The 19,526-nt window shown below is 46.0% G+C and overlaps 1 protein-coding gene across 1 annotated transcript in view; it reads left to right on the forward strand.

The window, feature by feature from the left end:
• Nucleotides 1–19,269, forward strand: part of CHD4 (chromodomain helicase DNA binding protein 4) — a 24,851-nt gene extending 5,582 nt beyond the window's left edge. The window contains exons 2-39 of the mRNA XM_009892532.1: nucleotides 617–744; nucleotides 935–1,126; nucleotides 1,526–1,644; nucleotides 2,081–2,322; nucleotides 2,409–2,536; nucleotides 2,668–2,803; nucleotides 3,248–3,429; nucleotides 3,564–3,803; nucleotides 4,747–4,950; nucleotides 5,056–5,261; nucleotides 5,505–5,636; nucleotides 5,935–6,031; nucleotides 6,419–6,610; nucleotides 6,698–6,898; nucleotides 7,861–7,998; nucleotides 10,062–10,180; nucleotides 10,299–10,472; nucleotides 10,792–10,933; nucleotides 11,414–11,545; nucleotides 11,658–11,775; nucleotides 11,988–12,112; nucleotides 12,404–12,645; nucleotides 12,791–12,983; nucleotides 13,142–13,322; nucleotides 13,423–13,509; nucleotides 13,680–13,768; nucleotides 13,851–13,984; nucleotides 14,472–14,616; nucleotides 14,802–14,967; nucleotides 15,355–15,464; nucleotides 15,698–15,831; nucleotides 16,084–16,166; nucleotides 16,280–16,417; nucleotides 16,514–16,622; nucleotides 16,947–17,079; nucleotides 18,093–18,288; nucleotides 18,396–18,571; nucleotides 18,685–19,269. Coding sequence (XP_009890834.1) covers nucleotides 617–744; nucleotides 935–1,126; nucleotides 1,526–1,644; nucleotides 2,081–2,322; nucleotides 2,409–2,536; nucleotides 2,668–2,803; nucleotides 3,248–3,429; nucleotides 3,564–3,803; nucleotides 4,747–4,950; nucleotides 5,056–5,261; nucleotides 5,505–5,636; nucleotides 5,935–6,031; nucleotides 6,419–6,610; nucleotides 6,698–6,898; nucleotides 7,861–7,998; nucleotides 10,062–10,180; nucleotides 10,299–10,472; nucleotides 10,792–10,933; nucleotides 11,414–11,545; nucleotides 11,658–11,775; nucleotides 11,988–12,112; nucleotides 12,404–12,645; nucleotides 12,791–12,983; nucleotides 13,142–13,322; nucleotides 13,423–13,509; nucleotides 13,680–13,768; nucleotides 13,851–13,984; nucleotides 14,472–14,616; nucleotides 14,802–14,967; nucleotides 15,355–15,464; nucleotides 15,698–15,831; nucleotides 16,084–16,166; nucleotides 16,280–16,417; nucleotides 16,514–16,622; nucleotides 16,947–17,079; nucleotides 18,093–18,288; nucleotides 18,396–18,571; nucleotides 18,685–18,702 — 5,681 coding nt within the window. The 3' untranslated portion in view covers nucleotides 18,703–19,269. The remainder of the gene's footprint in view (nucleotides 1–616; nucleotides 745–934; nucleotides 1,127–1,525; nucleotides 1,645–2,080; nucleotides 2,323–2,408; nucleotides 2,537–2,667; nucleotides 2,804–3,247; nucleotides 3,430–3,563; nucleotides 3,804–4,746; nucleotides 4,951–5,055; nucleotides 5,262–5,504; nucleotides 5,637–5,934; nucleotides 6,032–6,418; nucleotides 6,611–6,697; nucleotides 6,899–7,860; nucleotides 7,999–10,061; nucleotides 10,181–10,298; nucleotides 10,473–10,791; nucleotides 10,934–11,413; nucleotides 11,546–11,657; nucleotides 11,776–11,987; nucleotides 12,113–12,403; nucleotides 12,646–12,790; nucleotides 12,984–13,141; nucleotides 13,323–13,422; nucleotides 13,510–13,679; nucleotides 13,769–13,850; nucleotides 13,985–14,471; nucleotides 14,617–14,801; nucleotides 14,968–15,354; nucleotides 15,465–15,697; nucleotides 15,832–16,083; nucleotides 16,167–16,279; nucleotides 16,418–16,513; nucleotides 16,623–16,946; nucleotides 17,080–18,092; nucleotides 18,289–18,395; nucleotides 18,572–18,684) is intronic.
• Nucleotides 19,270–19,526: the final 257 nt, after the last annotated feature.

Consider the following 19,526-nt stretch of genomic DNA (forward strand, 5'->3'; position numbering starts at 1 on the left):
GATGGTGGTGGGGAGCTGGCATGCGTTCCTCTGGCTGGGCGGTGAGCTTGCTAGCTGTTGGCGTGGATGGAAGGGCTTGGGGGAAGGTTGTGTCAAATCCGGATCGGAATAGAGTTGCTGAGTAACAACTTTCCTATGGAGGAGGACAAGTAGTGGTTTACTGGTCCATATTTTGCATGCGGCTGTAGGATGCTCTGTACTGCTGAAGAGGCTGGGCAGCTGTGGGTTTCTTTCCTTGAGACCCATGGACTGAAATGGTATCCTAGTCAGGTTCTCAAATGTATTCACGGTTTTGTCTCCTTTAGATGTAGCCATCTGTTCTATGCTCTTTCCACTTCTAGTTGGGTTATGGCAAATTTCTAGTCCCCAAGATCTGAGTGCAACTCTGCTTGGAGAGGGAATATTGTAGAAGTAGGTGGTGGTGCAGGAGGGTGAAAACCATGTGCAGTTGAGACTTATGAGATGATTACCTAGTATCTGTTGTGAACAGTGTAAGCAGTTAGCTTTTGTGTGTGTAAGTATGTAGCAAGAAGTAGACCAGTGATCTCCGAGAAGTGGGCTATGCTGTAGTGCACGGATGGGGTTTGAATGAGACATGCTGCTTCTTTCCCTCCAGAGCCTGAAGAAGAGCCAGAAGAAGAGCTTCTGTCAGAGGCAGAGACACCCAAAATCAAGAAGAAGAAGAAGCCCAAGAAACTAAAGGAACCCAAAGTGCCCAAGCTCAGCAAGCGTCAGAAGAAGGAGGTAAGGAAAAGGATGCCTAAGGTGACACTCTAAAATACGGATATATGGGGTGAGGGTGCTTATTGTTGTTGGCCTATGGCAGCAATCCTTTGTACGAACCCTCTAGAGCTTGGGAAGAGTGCGGTGTTTAGTGCTTATCAAAGGGTATTTTCTCACAGCTGCCTGATCTTCTCTCTCCCTCCCTCCCCAGCTGGGGGACAGCTCTGGTGAGGGGAATGAGTTTGTGGAGGAAGAAGAGGAGGTTCTGCGCTCTGACAGTGAGGGTAGTGACTATACTCCTGGGAAGAAGAAAAAGAAGAAATTAGGGCCCAAAAAGGAAAAGAAAAACAAAGCCAAGCGCAAGGAAGAGGAGGAAGAAGAGGAAGAAGATGATGACTCAAAGGTGAGAAGATACCCTGCTGACTGACTGCTTGCTCCTCATTTCCATGTATCTGATTTTGGGGATCATTGTGCTCTCCATTTGTGATGGCACATGGGGTTGGGGCTGTTTAGTCTCCTCTTCCTCTGCTAGACCTACTTGACTTAACCATTTTACCACCTTGCATTTCTTCCCATTTTCTGCCTTAAACACACCTAGAACGCGTTTTGAGTCCAAAGACTTTTCCCACCTCCACTGATGTTCTACTGAGGCTGTGTCCTATGGCAGTGATAAGTGGATAGGGCGGGGGGAAATCCCCCTGTCCTGACCAATTGGGTCATCTGTAGACATGTGGAAGTTCTGCTCTTTTCTAGACCAGAACTAGAGCTTTTTCTCAGAGTTGCTGCAATTTTCTTTGCACAGGAGCCGAAGTCATCTGCTCAGCTCTTGGAAGACTGGGGCATGGAGGATATTGATCATATCTTCACAGAGGAGGATTACCGCACTCTCACCAACTACAAAGCTTTCAGCCAGTTTGTCAGGTGAACTGCAAGCCTCTACTTGGAAGGACTATGGAGCAAAAAAAGAGATGGGACAAGGACTAGGTTCCTTGTTTTTGAGACCTCAAGGCACATTAGAGATACTAGTGTCCTACCTAGAGCAAAAACTGAAGCAACAGTAAAATAATTGAGTCATGTCTTTTTTTTGTTTTCAGTGATTGAGATGATGCAAGTCCTCACTCTGTCCCCTCTCTTCCCTAGTATGCTAAATTCCATTTCACTTTCCAAGCCCCTGACCATTTGCATCCTCCACACAGAGTGAAGAATGGTAGTGGAAAGATTCATTGGCTGTTGAGATCAAAGATTAGAAAGGAATGTAGTTTGAGATGGAGGTGCTGATGGGGGTGGCAGGCGGGGAGGAATAATGATCTCGATTTCAGGGTGGTTTGGTAACTCTTCATTTCTTAACTATACACAGGCCACTTATTGCAGCCAAGAACCCTAAAATAGCAGTGTCGAAGATGATGATGGTACTGGGAGCCAAATGGAGGGAGTTTAGTACAAACAACCCCTTCAAGGGAAGTTCAGGTGCATCTGTGGCAGCTGCTGCAGCTGCAGCTGTTGCAGTAGTGGAGAGTATGGTGACAAATGTGGATGCTGTCCTACCACAGCCCCCTGTAGATGTGCCACTCAGGAAAGCCAAGACTAAGGAAGGCAAAGGTGAGATGAAGAATCTGGCAGGGTGACAGAGGGTTAGTGGTGTCAAGGCAGTAGTCCCTCTGACTTGTAGGTTCCTCTGTTCCCAGGACCCAATGCTCGGCGGAAGCCAAAGGCTAGTCCTCGTATTCCTGATATCAAGAAACCTAAAACAAAGAAGGTAGCACCTTTGAAAATCAAACTGGGAGGATTTGGTTCCAAGCGTAAAAGATCATCAGTAAGTGATGCTCCTTCCTTGACCTGAGGAGGAGGTGGTGATGACGTGCAAGAAATGCTGGGATGCGTGTCTGATTGCTGCCCCCAGCATGTGTGCCTGACTAGCATAGCTTTTTTTCTTACCTACCTCAGAGTGAAGATGATGATCTGGATGTGGAGTCAGACTTTGATGATGCCAGCATCAACAGCTACTCTGTTTCAGACGGATCTACAAGCCGTAGTAGCCGCAGTCGTAAAAAACTCAAAGCTGGGAAAAAGAAAAAGAAAGGTATTGATGCTTGCTGTCAGCTGGAGACAGAAGTGCAGCTAAGTGTGTGGAAAGATTAGAGGAATGTTTGTGCAGGATTTGGATGTTTGACAGCACACTTGTGGGAGGAGAATTCTTCATGAAGGAAGAACCCAGTAGTATTTTCAATAAGGAAAAGGTTTTCAGGAGTTTGTTCTTGCCTTGGTAAGGGAGTAGATGCAGTGCTGAGTTTTCCTGGCCTCAACTACACCTTCAATTTCTAAGGTGGAAGGAGGCACAAAGGGGCTTGGTTTACTTCTGTTCCAGCTCTTGCTCCCTGCCATGTTTGCTTACATAGATAGAGCAAGAGTTTTGGATTCTGGATCTCTATATTACTATGGAGGCTGTTGGGAGAGTACCCTCCCTTGCTGTAGGAAGCCTGTACCTGTGGCTTGTACTACTGTAACTCCTCACCACCCTCTGCAGGTGAGGAGGACTCCACAGTGGCTGTGGATGGCTATGAGACTGATCACCAGGACTACTGTGAGGTGTGCCAGCAGGGAGGAGAAATTATCCTGTGTGATACCTGCCCTCGTGCCTACCACATGGTTTGCCTGGACCCAGACATGGAGAAAGCCCCAGAGGGCAAATGGAGCTGCCCACACTGTGTGAGTACTGGATTTCTGCCATGATGTGTGAGAGATCATGAAGAGGGACGTCAAGTGACTTGGGGTTGCTGTTCTGCAGTAATAAAATAATCACAAATGTATGACTTTGGTTTTCTGATTTCCTTCTCCTATAGGAAAAAGAGGGCATTCAGTGGGAAGCAAAGGAGGATAACTCTGAAGGTGAGGAAATCCTGGAGGATGTTGTGGGGGATGCCGAGGAAGAGGATGACCACCATATGGAGTTCTGTAGAGTCTGCAAGGATGGAGGAGAGCTGCTGTGCTGTGATGCCTGTCCTTCATCCTATCACATCCATTGTCTGAATCCCCCGTTGCCAGAGATTCCCAACGGAGAGTGGCTGTGTCCTCGTTGCACTGTGAGTTTCTGCTAGCACCATTCTCCTGTTGCTACAAGAGATGATCAATCTTATCTGCTCGGATCATTGTATTTTCCCGGAAATGCTTAGTCCTCCAAAGACTGCTATGTTGTCTCACACTTTTGTCATAAAACATGAAGGCCTGTCTTTTTGTGGCTGGTTTGTGCCTTGTCGGTTGGCTGCTTTCTCTAGACAGCAGGAAGGACACAGGGTTACAGCCATTGAGGCTTGTGAGGTTTGCCCATGTGCAGAGTAGTTCAGGCAGTTTTGAGTCCAGGATGCCAAGGCTCAATTTACTTGGATCTTGTATGTATGTAGAAGCAGGAGAATGAGCACAAGTAAACAGTGCTTTAAAACAATTTTAAGCTGATGCTGAGCCAAACAATTTTTTCTGCACTGCAAGCTCTGTAATGTCAAGTCATTTTAGTAGATGGTTGGGAGAAATGTCACGCTTTTCCAGGAAGTTCTTGAAATGAAGTATTACAGATATGGTGTTAGGTGCTTTCATTAGGTGGTAAGGACTTTTAAGATGATGAACAAAAAAGCTGCTTCAGGACATATGCTTATGCTGGGCCCATAGTTCTATAGCAAAATATGTTCTGTACAAACTTTAATTGGAGTTGCAGTTGGATAGACTACTGGGCTTGTCAAGTCTAGCAATTCCTGTATTTCATGTAGAATTTCTGAATTGCTGTGGCCCTGGGGAGACAACTAAATTGAGGTACTGAATTCAGTTTGTGGTTTGTCAGTCCTAGAAAAAAAGACAAACTGGGGAAAACTCAAAGAAATGCTGGAGCTTCCAAGTCAAAAAAGCAAATTCCATCTCAATAGTAAAGCTATAACTAAGGAAGAGAACTGTGACTCTGCATGTTTCTACTCCTCAGTGCTTGTTTGTTTAGAGTACATAACACTCTGATGTAACAAGCTGTGTTTAACTTTTTAGTGCCCAGCTTTGAAAGGAAAGGTGCAGAAGATCTTGATCTGGAAATGGGGTCAGCCACCGGTTGGCCCCCCACCACCACGTCCACCTGATGCAGACCCTAATGCTCCTCCCCCTAAACCTCTGGAGGGTCGGCCTGAAAGACAGTTCTTTGTCAAATGGCAGGGCATGTCCTACTGGCACTGCTCTTGGGTGTCAGAGTTGCAGGTAAGTGGAGGATTCTAACCATGTCATAAGGGTGAATAGTTGGGGGGAGATATTTTGGATAGCTGGGGGGAGAATACCTACTAACTGCTTCTGTCCTGACTCCAGCTGGAGCTGCACTGCCAGGTCATGTTTCGTAACTACCAACGCAAAAATGATATGGATGAGCCACCCTCAGGGGACTTTGGAGGCGAAGATGACAAAAGCCGAAAGAGAAAAAATAAGGACCCCAAATATGCTGAGATGGAAGAGCGCTTCTATCGATACGGAATCAAGCCTGAGTGGATGATGATCCACAGGATCCTTAATCATAGGTAGGGGAGGTAGCAAAGACTATTTTCAACATTAAAGACTTTAAGCCCAGGCTAAGGGAGAGCGGATGAGCTGAACTGCAGTGTGACTGGGGGAAACAGTGGGAGTTCTTTTGTTGGTATGACAAATGTTGTTCCTCTGTTTCTTTTGCTTCATTAAGAGATCCTTCTCTTCTCTCCCATTTCAGTGGATTGGGTGAATACTGTCATATCACTGTGCTTAAAACTTGCTGCTTTCTTCTGCAGTGTGGATAAGAAGGGCAACGTCCACTATTTGATTAAATGGAGAGACCTACCCTATGACCAGGCATCCTGGGAAAGTGAAGATGTGGATATCCAAGATTATGACCTCTACAAGCAAGCCTACTGGAATCACAGGTAAGAGAAGTCTCTAGAGGTTGTGTTCCTCTCCCTTCCCTTGAGGAAAAAAATGGACTATGTCAGCCTCTAGCACTGGCTGGATTAATATATGGAGATAGCCAAGGAGCATCTTGTTGCTGATTCCTTATTCCTTTGGGCAGGGACCTTGTGCCTCTCCTCCAGTTCATGAAGGTTCCAGCCCTGTTCTCCTAAATCTATTTGAGTTGGGTGGTTGCCCTCTTAATCTTTGCAATAGTTTTCACTTGATCTGTTACAAAAGCCATTAAACTTGCGTGTTCTTGGGACTGTCTCTTAGGGAGCTGATGAGAGGTGAAGAGGGCAGGCCTGGTAAGAAGTTAAAGAAGGTGAAGATGCGGAAACTGGAAAGGCCCCCCGAGACTCCCACAGTAGATGTAAGTTACTGTTTATTGCTTAGGGGCCCTCTGATGTAGCTGCTTATTTTGGGGACGGAGGTATATAAAGAGGAAACTGAAGGGTAAAGAGCATATGGTTTTGGAGTTCCTTCCTGGCCCAAAGAATGAATGGGCTACAGAGCCTTCAGACAAAGGCCCACCTTCTCCATTGGGTGAGACACTGGATGGCTCTTTGTGAAAGGGTTTTATGAAAAAGGCTTTTTGGTTGATACCACTGGCAGTGTGGGCAATTTTGCCTGGTGCTAGTCTAGTCGTCATCTGTGAAGTCTCAACTGCACTAGAGAATATATGGGTGACTGGGAAAGAAGTCTTCATAACTGTCTAGCTAAGGTAAAGGGTCTTAACTCTTCCTTCTTTCCACTGTAGCCAACAGTGAAATATGACCGGCAACCAGAGTACCTTGATGTAACAGGGGGGACCTTGCATCCTTACCAACTGGAAGGACTGAACTGGCTGCGATTCTCTTGGGCCCAGGGCACAGATACAATCTTGGCTGATGAAATGGGTCTGGGAAAGACTGTGCAGACAGCTGTGTTCCTATATTCCTTATACAAAGAGGTGAGAGCTGGGAGATCACTACCCAGGGAGATTTTGTCTGTGTTAGTGGTTGCATTCATCTAATGCTCTTACTGACTCTATTCATAGGGCCATTCAAAGGGTCCCTTCTTGGTGAGTGCCCCTCTGTCCACAATCATCAACTGGGAACGAGAATTTGAAATGTGGGCCCCAGATATGTATGTAGTGACCTACGTCGGGGACAAAGACAGCCGGGCCATCATCCGTGAGAATGAGTTCACTTTTGAGGATAATGCCATACGTGGAGGCAAAAAAGCATCCAGAATGAAGGTACAGAACTCTGCTGTAATGCAAATCTGAACTGAAGGAAGAGATGCTCTAGGCTGGTTTTCAGCAGCTGAGATTCAGATATTCTGATGTCCCTGGGAACTGATTATACTTGTAGTTTCCAAGGGGAAATAACTGCAAAATGATGACTAGTGGGTGTTTAGACTCCTGCTCTAGACTGTTTAAACACTCCTACTAGTTTGAACTAATTCAGTACTGGAAAAAGTTGGCTGCGGTAATATTGGCTGTAGGCAGGTCCCTCTATCTCTTCCACTTAGTCTGTGAAGTTGTGTATCATTTCTACAGATCTAAGTCTATGTCAGAACTGCCATTGTATGCAAAAGACAAATATACAAAAAAGTATGAACTTTTTAGTCTCTCTGAGGATCTGGTTGATGCTGAGGCCATACCTAGACATCTGAGAAATTGCATTCTGTGCCCAGACAGGAAGAGCCTGATCTATGTGGCTAGGTTTTGTAGAACTTTTAGCTCCCATGTTGCTTTTACTAGGAAGACTAAAGCTTTTCCAGTGGCAGAGAGTTAGATAGGAGTCCTTTGCTCCCCTTGTACTAGCATTAAGTACTAACAGTAATTTAAAGTTCCACAATAAACTACTTAGAGCTAAGTCTTAGCTTTTTGATGAGCCACTCTTCTTCAAATGTCACTTCCCTAACATGCCTCTATTTGCTGATTATTTGTTAAACTTCTCTGTTATTTGGCAACTGTTCAGAAGTAGCAGGTACTGAGGTGGTTGAGGAGACTTACATGTGTTGAGTGATGAAGGATTAAAAGGCTATAATGGTTTGGGTAGCATTTTGAGTCTTGTGACAGGAAACCGTGGGAGTGAAAAGTTTTTGATGTGCTGTTTGACCGGGGCTCATAAGAGGAACTTGTGAAACACTGCATCTACTTTGTCCTGGGGTATTCTCCTATCCCATTACCGTGTTCATCCTTTTCCTTTGCAGAAGGAGGCTGCTGTGAAGTTCCATGTGCTTCTCACTTCCTATGAACTGATAACAATTGATATGGCCATACTAGGCTCTATTGACTGGGCCTGTCTCATTGTGGATGAAGCTCACAGATTGAAGAACAATCAGTCTAAGGTACAGAGAAGCATAAGTGATATATAGGCATGGCATATGTTGCAGGGGAATATGAGCAAAAGTGTGTTTGGAAGTTTAGATAGCTGCTCCTGAGCATGTAAGTTTGTCTACCAATTCTTAGTCATTTGTTCAATGGTAAATTTGATGTGTTATTAAAAAAAATCAACAGCTTTCATTTGGAGATTGATCATCATTGGCAAAAACTTCACTTTTATACATATCACTGGTTAAAACAGCTTTGTCTCTGGGTGAATAGGCAATTGGTGTACATTGGAAAACAGAAAAACCTGGATGTTGTTGCTCTCAAATACAAACTGGCTTCTCTGAAAGCAGATCGTATATTTGCACCACTTCTATTCTGGAAAGGTTTATCATACTGAGCATAAAACAAGCTGCACGAGCACAATTATCTTGCTTCCAGAGTATGTTTTCTCTCTGCATTCATCTAACTTTGTAGCAGAACTAATTAGATGTTATTAAATGGGAGAGGTGGGCAGAGGTGTTAAAAAATGCCTGGGTAGTTGCTGAAAGCCATATAGCTGCTTTTATGAGGCGATATGTTAACCTAAGATTGTTTGAATTCAGTAGACTTGACTGTACTTTCTTAATCCAGCCCCTCCCTAAGCCCTTGTGTCTTAATTCTGGTATTGATTTGTTTGTCTTCAGCTGGGTTCTAGTACTCAGTACACTAAAAACAATTGTTATTGGAAACCTGGTTTTATAGGTTCTTGGAGACTGTAAGACAAAATTGCCTCTTGGTTTCTTTTTCTTTTTGTTTAAATGGCTTTAGCTTTTTGGATCTTGGCATGAGGCATCTTTCTGAGACATCACAGCTGTGCTTGCAGTCGTTTCCAGATCTTTATTGTAGGCATTAAGACTGGATGCCATTCTATGCTTAGCACTGAAATTATTGGAAGTAGTAATGAATGCTTGCTATTAATATTCATTAATTGAAAGAGGATGTAAAGGCTCAAGGTTACACTATGACCAATAGTTACAATTGGTTATCCAGCAAAACCATTAAATCTGCCTTTTTCTAGAGCAGTTTCCTGTCCTGTAAGGACAGCTTCAGGTGTTTGGCTGCAATACAGGTCAGATGCTTCTTGACAGATTGTGGTTATCTACCCAAGTTTTGCAGATATAATCAGTAACTTTATCATTTTGGAATCAAATGTGGATGTGTTTTGACTATAACTATGTAGAAGGATAAATCCCTGTGGAGGCCACCAGGATGATTCTTCTGGTGTGATAACCAAACCATAAGTGGTGGTGGGTTTCTTTTTGTTTGTTTTTGGTTTGTGTGTTGGTGGTGTGTGTTCGTTTGCCATCTAGTACAAGCTACTTTCCTTAAATTTGTTTTTTGTATCACGCTAAGTGTAAAATAAAGAAATGGGCTAAGCTAATAAATAAATTACTGCTTTATTGTCAATTTGCGCTGGTGAACGTGGTACACTTATGCTTTTCAGTTCAGTACTTTAACTGCTCACTCCTCTGTCTGGAGTTACTTCATTGTTGTGAAAACCAGCACAAATTACTTTCAAGACACATTGGCAAACCCTTAGCTCTTTTTCTCCTGCTTGTTCAGAGCTCTGGAACATTGCCAGGATTGATATGAATAGGAAGAGTGACTTAGCTATTTCTAGAATTCTCAAGGCAAAGTGGTTGTAAGAATGTGGAACGCTAATTTAGCAAGAAAAAGTACATAGTATAGCAGCCTGGAAATGATTGGTGGTCTTGAAAGAGCTTGTAACTTAAAAGAGCAAAGGAAACCTACCAGCACCTGATGGCTTGTAGGATTTGCTGCAGTCATGTTTTAGCTATGCAGAACAATGATCCAATGAGATCAGTCTAGTGACCCTGACTGGAATGTGAACTACTTGGAGCTCTTGTCCAAACAGCTGATGTGATTTAAATTGAACCCTAGCTTGGTGTCAATGTTTTTTCTAGGAGAAATTACTTTTGTAGGCCTGTGACTTAATAAGCCTTTCATACATTTGCGTGTTTTGGTTTTGTTTGTTGGGGTTTTTTTCCTCACCATTTTTTCCCTGCTCTCTACTTCCCAGTTCTTCCGTGTGCTGAATGGTTACTCTCTCCAGCACAAGCTGCTGCTGACAGGAACTCCCCTGCAGAACAACCTGGAAGAACTGTTCCACCTGCTGAACCTAACGCCAGAGAGATTCCAGTACGTCTTGTAGTGCAAGTCAGCCTGCCTGTCTTGTCACTCCTGTCCCCTTCCTCTTTTTTTTTTCCCCTTCTTTTTTTTCCTTTGTGGCTTTTGCTGAGTGTCTGTTTCTCTGCAGTAACTTGGAGGGCTTCCTAGAAGAGTTTGCAGATATTGCCAAGGAAGATCAGATCAAGAAGCTGCATGACATGCTGGGCCCACACATGCTGAGGCGTCTCAAAGCTGATGTTTTCAAGAACATGCCATCTAAGACTGAACTCATTGTCAGAGTGGAGTTGAGCCCCATGCAGAAGTGAGTGTGAGGATGAAGAGGGCACCTGCTGTTGAGCTCCTGTTGCCCTATTCTAATCTTTCAAAGGGGATGCTGAAACAGCCTCACCCTCACTATAGGGCTTTGCACACAGTGGATAGGAGGAAGATTTACTGCTGCCTGTATAGCTGAGGGAGGACTAATCCCGTGCTCTGATGTAAGGCATACAGAGATGGCGAGTGCCACTGGCAGAGCCTGGGTAGCTGGCAGGTAATGCCAGGAGCTGTGCAGAATTTAGCAAGGGCAAGAATTAATCATTCCCATGAGGGGTGTCTGAATTGTTTGGTTTTTTTCTTTTCAGGAAATACTATAAATACATTTTGACAAGAAACTTTGAGGCACTGAATGCACGGGGTGGTGGTAACCAAGTCTCTTTGCTCAATGTTGTTATGGATCTGAAGAAGTGCTGTAACCACCCCTACCTCTTTCCTGTGGCTGCTATGGTATGTCCAGTCACTTACTCTGTATAAGCAAATTCCCTGCTGGCTGTTATCATGGAGCTAGTTAGCTCCCTAATGAAGCATGGAGGGGTTCCCCTTCCTCTCTTTCTGCTTCTATGTTTTTTCGTCCTGTCTTTATATAGACCGAACATGCTGGAAGGCCTGTCCTTTTCCAGTGTCTTTGTATGACAGGTAGGGAGCTATCTTGCGATTCATGTAAGATGAAGACAGTGAGAGTAGGGGCTAAGTCAGTACGAAAGAGGGCAGCATCTAGGAGTCGTATTGCAAGAGAGCAGGCACAGGGTAGCACTGATGTTTCATATGAGTAGTGCTATGTGTTGCAGTTGTGCCAAGCTAAATGATCAGATGTGAGTCAGCATCTGATGAAGACAGCTAGGGACTTAGACCAAGCTACATCCCTTCAAGCTGTTTTCTTCCTCCACCCAACCCCTTACTGCCTGTCTTTTCCCTTTTTCTTCTCAGGAAGCTCCCAAAATGCCAAATGGCATGTATGATGGTAGTGCTCTTATTCGAGCCTCTGGAAAGCTATTGTTGCTCCAGAAGATGTTAAAGAACCTTAAGGAAGGAGGTCACAGGGTGCTCATATTCTCTCAGGTATATGGGGAAAAACCTTAAGGCTGGGAATTCTTTTTCTGAGAAAGGAGCCTGTTGACCTAGTGTCCTCTTGTCTCTCACTCTTTTGTGGTGGTGTTTTTCTGACATGCAGATGACTAAAATGTTGGACCTTCTAGAAGACTTTTTGGAACACGAAGGGTACAAATATGAGCGGATTGATGGAGGGATCACAGGGAACATGCGTCAGGAGGCTATTGACCGCTTCAATGGTATGGAGTCTCCTACTTTGCAAAATAAAAACTGTTCCCTTGTATGTGCTTAGCGGTCAACATGGAATTGTTGTGGCCTAAGTCTTCCATTGCTCTCATGGAATCTTAAAGTAGTAGTGATTTTTGTCCTCAGGTGATACGAGTCAGATACAAATCCTTGTTTGAGTAATGTACTCTCCCTTGATTACTTTTGTTCTCTCCTTTTATCTAAGCTCCTGGTGCTCAGCAGTTCTGCTTTCTGCTTTCAACTCGAGCTGGGGGTCTTGGTATTAACTTGGCCACAGCAGATACTGTGATTATCTATGATTCAGACTGGAACCCCCACAATGATATCCAGGTGAGTCTGAATGACACCTCTCACTATGGAGTAATCCTGAGGAAAAGGGGAAATGAAATGATCAGGAGGAGTGAAGGAATGTGTGACTTCCCCTCTAGAAATACGCAAAATCAGAGCAGTGAGGATGGGTAGAGATGGGAAGCGAAATAGTGGAGGGTTCTTCTGGGGCCCAGCCTTCACTAATGTTAAGAGCCAACATGAAGGCAACTGGGAAACTTGTGGAGGCAGGCGGGGTGTATCAGCCTACTACTTGTGTAGCTCCAGACTGTTCTGAGCACATCTCTTTTCTAGGCCTTCAGTCGTGCACACAGAATTGGACAGAACAAGAAAGTGATGATATACCGCTTTGTGACAAGGGCCTCAGTGGAGGAGCGTATCACTCAGGTGGCCAAGAAGAAAATGATGCTAACTCATCTGGTAGTGAGACCAGGGTTGGGCTCCAAGACAGGCTCCATGTCCAAACAGGAACTTGATGACATTCTCAAATTTGGCACTGAAGAGCTCTTCAAGGATGAGGCTACTGAGGGGGGTGAGTGCCTGGGAGTAGAACCGAAGGAGGTGGGGAGGTCTGGCTCCTTAACTAGCAAGTGACTGTAGGCACAGTGCTGATTAGAGCTCTACAAGGAAGTCTAGGGTGGCATTCCCTTTCCTAGACCTGTGAGATCCACGCAGCAACAGTGCCTGTGCTCTTTCCTCAGGGGATAACAAAGAAGGTGAGGACAGCAGTGTTATCCATTATGATGACAAAGCAATTGAGCGTCTGTTAGATCGGAACCAGGATGAAACAGAAGATACAGAACTTCAGGGCATGAATGAGTATCTCAGCTCTTTCAAGGTGGCCCAGTATGTGGTTCGTGAAGAGGAGATGGGGGTGAGTATGAGGTGGATGTCAGCTAGTATCTTCTGCTGAACAATGTAGGATCAATTAAATCGAGCTCTGATGCTTTTAAGGGCAAGCAGGCATGTATCGGCTCAGACAGGTTGGTATTTGGAGCATAGGTCTCTAAACTTGTTACCTCTCTGTGGCAGGAGGAAGAGGAGGTTGAACGTGAGATCATTAAGCAGGAGGAGTCCGTGGATCCTGATTACTGGGAGAAACTGCTGCGTCACCATTATGAACAGCAACAGGAGGATCTGGCCAGGAATCTGGGCAAGGGCAAACGTATTCGCAAGCAAGTTAACTACAACGATGGCTCACAGGAGGATAGAGGTACAAATCCACAGGAACCTGAGGGAGAAATGGGTGTAAGTATGTGTTGCTGGGAAGTAATGGAGTAGCGTCTCAGGCTCACGTGCTGTTTTTCTTTCAGACTGGCAGGATGACCAGTCAGATAATCAGTCAGACTATTCAGTTGCTTCTGAAGAAGGAGATGAGGACTTTGATGAGAGGTCTGAAGGTAAGTTCTGGTGAAGCCAGAGTTCCTGGGTCACTTTCTTTGAGTGTGGGAACAGCTGGGGCTTGATTCGGGTGACTTATACACTTTGTGGTGCTGCTTTGCAAGGGAAGTATTCACACAACAATGTGCTATGCGTTGTCTCTCCTCCTTAGCTGCATTTCTCTCTTCAGCAGCTCGTCGGCCTAGCCGCAAAGGCTTGAGAAATGATAAGGATAAACCTCTGCCTCCCTTACTTGCCCGTGTAGGAGGGAACATTGAGGTAAGTAGCAGCAGGGTTAGATGCTTGCATCCTATCTGCTTCTGTGTGGCTCTTGCCATATCTGTCTTCTCTTCCATTCTAGGTTTTGGGTTTCAATGCCCGCCAGCGGAAGGCCTTTCTCAATGCTATCATGCGCTATGGAATGCCACCTCAGGATGCCTTCACCACTCAGTGGCTTGTTCGGGATCTCCGTGGCAAGTCAGAGAAAGAGTTCAAGTGAGTCTGCATTAGGCAGGGATGGAAGACTAGCAACATCTAGTCCCTTTAGGGAAGAATGACAATTGGGCCTTTACGCTCCTTTACTTAAGAAACTGTTTCCTTAATGTATTAGTGTATTCTTTGTGGGAGGAATAGAGTATAAGCTGGGAGAGACTTGAGGGTTTGTTCCTTGGACTCAACGCTTCAGTCACCAAAAGCAAATGCTTTCAGAGGAGTAGCGTGGCCAGGCAAGCATGTAACGAATACTTTCCCCAGGTCCTTTTCAGGCTTATGGTTGGTTCTGGCTCAAGACTCTGAGTCAGCTGTGCATTCTTTGAGTGCACTAATTCTCTCAGGAAATTCTCATTTATAGGAGCCTGGAACCCCAGAACTTGTGTTACTATGTGTTAGGAGTCTGTGTGGTTTCCCTTATGTGTTGGAAGGTGCCTGATGTTTCCAGCTAACATGGTTTATAGTCTAATTGCTTGTCTCTTAACTGCTCCAGGGCCTATGTCTCGCTGTTCATGCGCCACTTATGTGAACCTGGAGCTGATGGTGCAGAGACCTTTGCAGATGGGGTCCCACGGGAAGGTCTTTCTCGACAGCATGTCCTTACTCGCATTGGGGTTATGTCACTTATTCGCAAAAAGGTAGGTGCCTAGCAGAGCAATATAGCTTTTGCTCTCCATACAGCTTGTAGTCACTTGGGGTCCTGCGCTAGTGATTTACCTCTCCTTTCACACCTATTTTTGTTGTGTGCTGAATGATTTATCTTCTGGTTTGAGGGCGAGCTTTGTACGTTTCCTGCAATGATATGTCTTTCCCTCTTGTGCAGGTGCAGGAATTTGAGCACGTGAATGGCCGTTGGAGTATGCCAGAACTGGCAGAGATAGAGGAGAATAAGAAACTTTCACAGCCAAGCTCACCTTCTCCCAAAACGCCAACTCCCTCGACACCAGGGGATACGCAGCCAAATACACCTGCCCCTGTCCCTCCACCTGGTGAGAGCTCCCTTCTTGTACAGTCCTGTGTCCTGACCTCATCCTGGGTGTTCCCCTCACCGGAGCTGTGGTGGTGGGGTCTGGGGGTGGACACAGATCAACTTACCTCTCACGTTAGGAGGGCTGCCAAAGACATGTGCAAGCCCTTAAAGGCAAGAGAGGACACTAGTTTTCCGTGGATGAGCTGACATCAGTAAGAAAAGAAGTCCAGCATTTGTAGTGGGCTGGAAAAAGGGGGTCATCTTGAGTGATGTTGGTCCCATTTTGATGGTTCTAATCTCTGGGAGCAAAGGAGATGTGTGCTTGGTAACAGTGAGGGGAAGACCTTACTGATGGCTTCTCTTCTCTTTTGTCTGCTGTGCTGCTCTGGGGTGGGGGAATACACAGAAGAAGGAGTAAAAGTAGAAGAAGGAGCCAGTGCTAAGGAGCAAGGAGAGTCATCTGAACCAGAGAAAGAGCTCAATGCCTCTGCTGCTGAAACAGAGGTGCCTATGGAGGTGAGTGGGTTGCTTGTTTGCCTTAGGCAATTGCAAATGTCTCTACTTCTGCCCCCTTCCCTGTATCGTTCAGCTGCTGAGGTGAGCTCTTGGAACGATATTTAAAGATGATTCTCGGATACTCAGAATTGGCCTTACAGTTTTGTGCATCTTTGCTTTCCAAATTGCTGTGACTGTCTTCTCTTTCCATGCACCGCTTTACCTCAATTCTCGTTGCTTTGTGTCCTCAGCAGTGTGCCCAGCCTGTGGAGACACCAGCACAGGAAGCAAAATCCCCAGTGAACACCACCGAAGCAGATGAAAAAAAAGTAGAGGAACCGGAGGTGAAGGAAAGACCAGATGAGCCAATGGAAGTAGAAAGCAAAGGTATCTTTAGGGAGGTTGTTTAATACCTTGAACAGCAATGAACCCACCTTCCCCTCAAATACTATTTCCCTAAAGCTGTGTCTCCTTTGCTTCAGCACTTCATCCTAAAGAAACGGGTATAAACGTAGACAGTCGGTGGGGCTATTGTAGGGCTTTGAACAGGGAGCTAGGGAACAGTATCGGGTTTCACAGGCTGAAGAACAAAACCTTGGACTTGCCATATTCCCCTACATCTCATGTTCCCCTTCATTCCTGCAGCTGATGTTGAGAAAGTAGAAGACAGAGCACCTGTTGAGAATCCCCCTGAACCTCCTATAATCACTCTGGATGAGAAAGGTGAGTCATGATGATTCCATTCTCGTTCTTAACCCCCTCTCCTGCAAGGATTCCTTGTGGTCGAACTTGGCTGTGGTATCTGCCGTGTTCGTTCTTATTTCCTGTGTGTACAGATGAGAAAAAGGATGATGATAAGAGAGATGTGGTGATGCTGCAGAATGGAGAGATGCTGAAAGAGTCAGTAGATGAAAGGCACAAGAAAGCTGTAAAGCAGCGCTTCATGTTCAACATCGCAGATGGTGGCTTCACTGGTATGAGAAATCTTTGTATTCTTGAACTTGTTTGTGTGCCCCTGCTTGTGTTCATGAAATAACTTTCAACGGTTCTGGTGTCTCTTGCCTTTCCAGAACTACACTCCCTATGGCAGAATGAAGAGCGCGCTGCGACTGTCACAAAGAAGACCTATGAGATCTGGCATCGGCGTCATGACTACTGGCTCCTTGCTGGGATTATCAAGTATCCTTACCCTGACAGACCAGTTCTCTCCCCTTGTAGATAAACTGTCATGGTGAAGGTGACCATCCTGGGTCGGTCTGGAGTACACTAAGGGAGAGAGCGCTTTATCTTCTTTCACAAGAGTGAAAGTGATGGTGGGAGGAGGAGTTTCCTGCCAGCATAGTTAAGACTTAGCAGGACATAGTTCTCATTCCTTTTCCTTGGCTCCTGTTCCTCCTCTCTCTGCACCCCCTTTCCCCACCCCCACCTGAGAAGGGTGTCTGCCTGGGCTATGTACTCCCTTGTTCTCACTGCCTTTGTTTGCCTGAGCTCATCCCATCTCAGTCATGGCTATGCCCGCTGGCAGGATATTCAGAATGATCCCCGTTACGCCATCCTCAATGAACCCTTCAAGGGTGAGATGAACAGGGGTAACTTCCTGGAAATAAAGAATAAGTTCTTGGCAAGGAGATTTAAGGTAAGGATTTCTCTTCAGTGTGACAAGTGCCTTTCAGCCAGCTGAACCTCTTAAGGACAAGAGCTTGCTGTTCTGACTTTCTGCTGAGGAAGTGAAGGCTTCTGCAGTGCCTTTCATTTGGGGGGGGGGGGGAAGCAAGCAGTATCTCTGGATCATTCAGTAGCTGCATGATAGGAGCTCCCTTTACTCTAGAAATCGCATTGGAGAGCTTGGTTCAGTGCTTGTCTCTCCAAATGTTTATTGAACAACTGGTATGAAGGAGGCTTAAGATTCAGGTGGCTGCTTCTGTCACAGCTTCTGCTTGGTGTGCTGCAACCTACTCAGTGTGCCTAAGCAGAACTTGAAAACACTGCAAGGATTGGTGAAAGGGTTGTCTTCAGTCTCTTCCTCAACCTATTTGGGGAGTGACCATAGCTTAGTCCTGGGAGTGATTGAAGACCAACCCAAATAAAGGCCTTGTAGTTCCCAGTCTTGGGGCAAAACATGAATTCAGTGTAGTCTGGCTACACTGGTCAGTTCTGCACTAACAGAATTCAAATAGATTTCTCCAAATGCCCCTGATATGCATGCTCAACAGTTCATTGTTTTCTTAGACTCTTGCTATAAGTAGCATGGGATACCTCTCACTCAAGCTCAAAGAGAAAGCTCCATCCCCTTTGCTCTATAAATAAAGAATAAAATAGTAAATGACTTAGTCTTTAAAAAGAAAACTGAGGAGGACTGAGAATCCTAGCGGATTTACAGTAGTTTTCTATTAAACTAGATGTAGCCTGGCTTTCTTGTGTACCTGGCCTAGCTTAATGGAGCCCTTAATTGTTTTGGGCTCTTTAGGCTTTACTTTATATGAACAGAAGCTGTTGAAGGGAAGTTCAGCTGCAGCATCTCATGTCATGAGACAGTGGAGAACTAGATTAGGAGAGACTGGGGGTGCAACAGGCTAGTCTTCAGGCAACTGCTGGAAGATATATATTTTTATTTTTTTTTTCCCCCCTCATTACTGCTCCTTCTTGCAGCTCCTGGAGCAAGCACTGGTGATTGAGGAGCAGTTGCGGCGAGCTGCCTATCTGAACATGTCAGAAGACCCATCTCATCCATCTATGGCTCTGAACACGCGTTTCGCAGAGGTGGAATGCCTGGCTGAGAGCCACCAGCACCTATCCAAGGAGTCAATGGCCGGGAATAAACCAGCCAATGCTGTGCTGCACAAAGGTGTTAAAAAGCGGGGAGACTAGGCGTTAAGTGTCATTGTCCCCTCTACTCTCTTCCCTGTAGGGTGTCCCTTTCCCCTCTAAACACGTATCCCTTTTTCCTTCCAGTTCTGAAGCAGCTGGAGGAGCTTTTGAGTGACATGAAGGCAGATGTGACTCGTTTGCCTGCCACCATTGCCCGTATCCCACCTGTGGCAGTGCGCCTCCAGATGTCTGAGCGCAACATCCTGAGCCGGCTGGCCAACCGCAGCAGCGAGCCCCCTCCACCGCCCCCTCCTCAACAAGTACGTACCCTCTCTGGTTAGTAAGCGGGGCTACCTCGGGGTGGGGTGGGGGCTCCCTGGGGAAACCCGGTGGCCACGGACCAGCCATTGAGCCATCTTCTCTCACCCCACAGGTGGCCCAGCAGCAGTGAGTCCCTGGCCCAGTGCCGTTGACCTTTCGGCCAAGCTGAAGTGACACCCCCCTCTCCCCCGACCCCCCCACCCCTTCACACTCTACCCCTCTGCCTGACATTCCAGACTGGGTGCTGTTTCCCTCCGTGGAAGCTGCTGCGTGCAGGTCTAGGGGAGGAGAAAAGAAGCTCCTTCCTCCGCAGCCAGCCCGCCGGAGCGAGGAGTGTGCTTTAGGAGAGAGGGGGATGTATGATGGACTCTGTACATAGTGACTGGAGGCCGCAGCGCCATGTCTGTTACACGGAGAACCTGGCTGCATCGCTCGACTGCCTCCGCCTGGAACTTCAGTTTTTGTTTTTTAATTTTATTTTTTTTTGTTTGTTTACCAAGACGAGTGTGCAGGTGAGACCAAGCAAAAGCCAGGACAGAGACAAAGCTACCTCCATCAAGATCCTTTTTAATACAAAAACTGACCGGACTTGTCAACTAATAAGCAGCTTGAAAACAAAAACAAATACAAAAAAAAAATCAAAAAAACAGAGCAAAACCTTGGTAAAAACTGAAAAATAAAGTTTCCTTGTATTTTACCTTGTTGCCTCTGTTTGGCAGAAGAGGGGTGGGGGTAAGTACCTTGACTTCCCCCGGGTGTGACCGATTCCCTCGACCTGTACTCTGCTGTGATGTCATTTTCCTGTATAAAAGCAGCTTTTGGGCTGTTCTGCCCTACTCTGCGTTTTTGCTTCCCCTCCGCACGTGCCCTGAGCCCTTTCCTCGCTGCCTACCTCCTCCTGTGCCCGTTGTTTACCCGGTGCGACTCCCGCCTCGGCCGCCGCCGCCCCGACCC

The sequence above is a fragment of the Charadrius vociferus genome, unplaced genomic scaffold (genome assembly GCF_000708025.1).
Source record: "Charadrius vociferus isolate BGI_N301 unplaced genomic scaffold, ASM70802v2 scaffold301, whole genome shotgun sequence".
Taxonomy (NCBI): Eukaryota; Metazoa; Chordata; class Aves; order Charadriiformes; family Charadriidae; genus Charadrius; species Charadrius vociferus.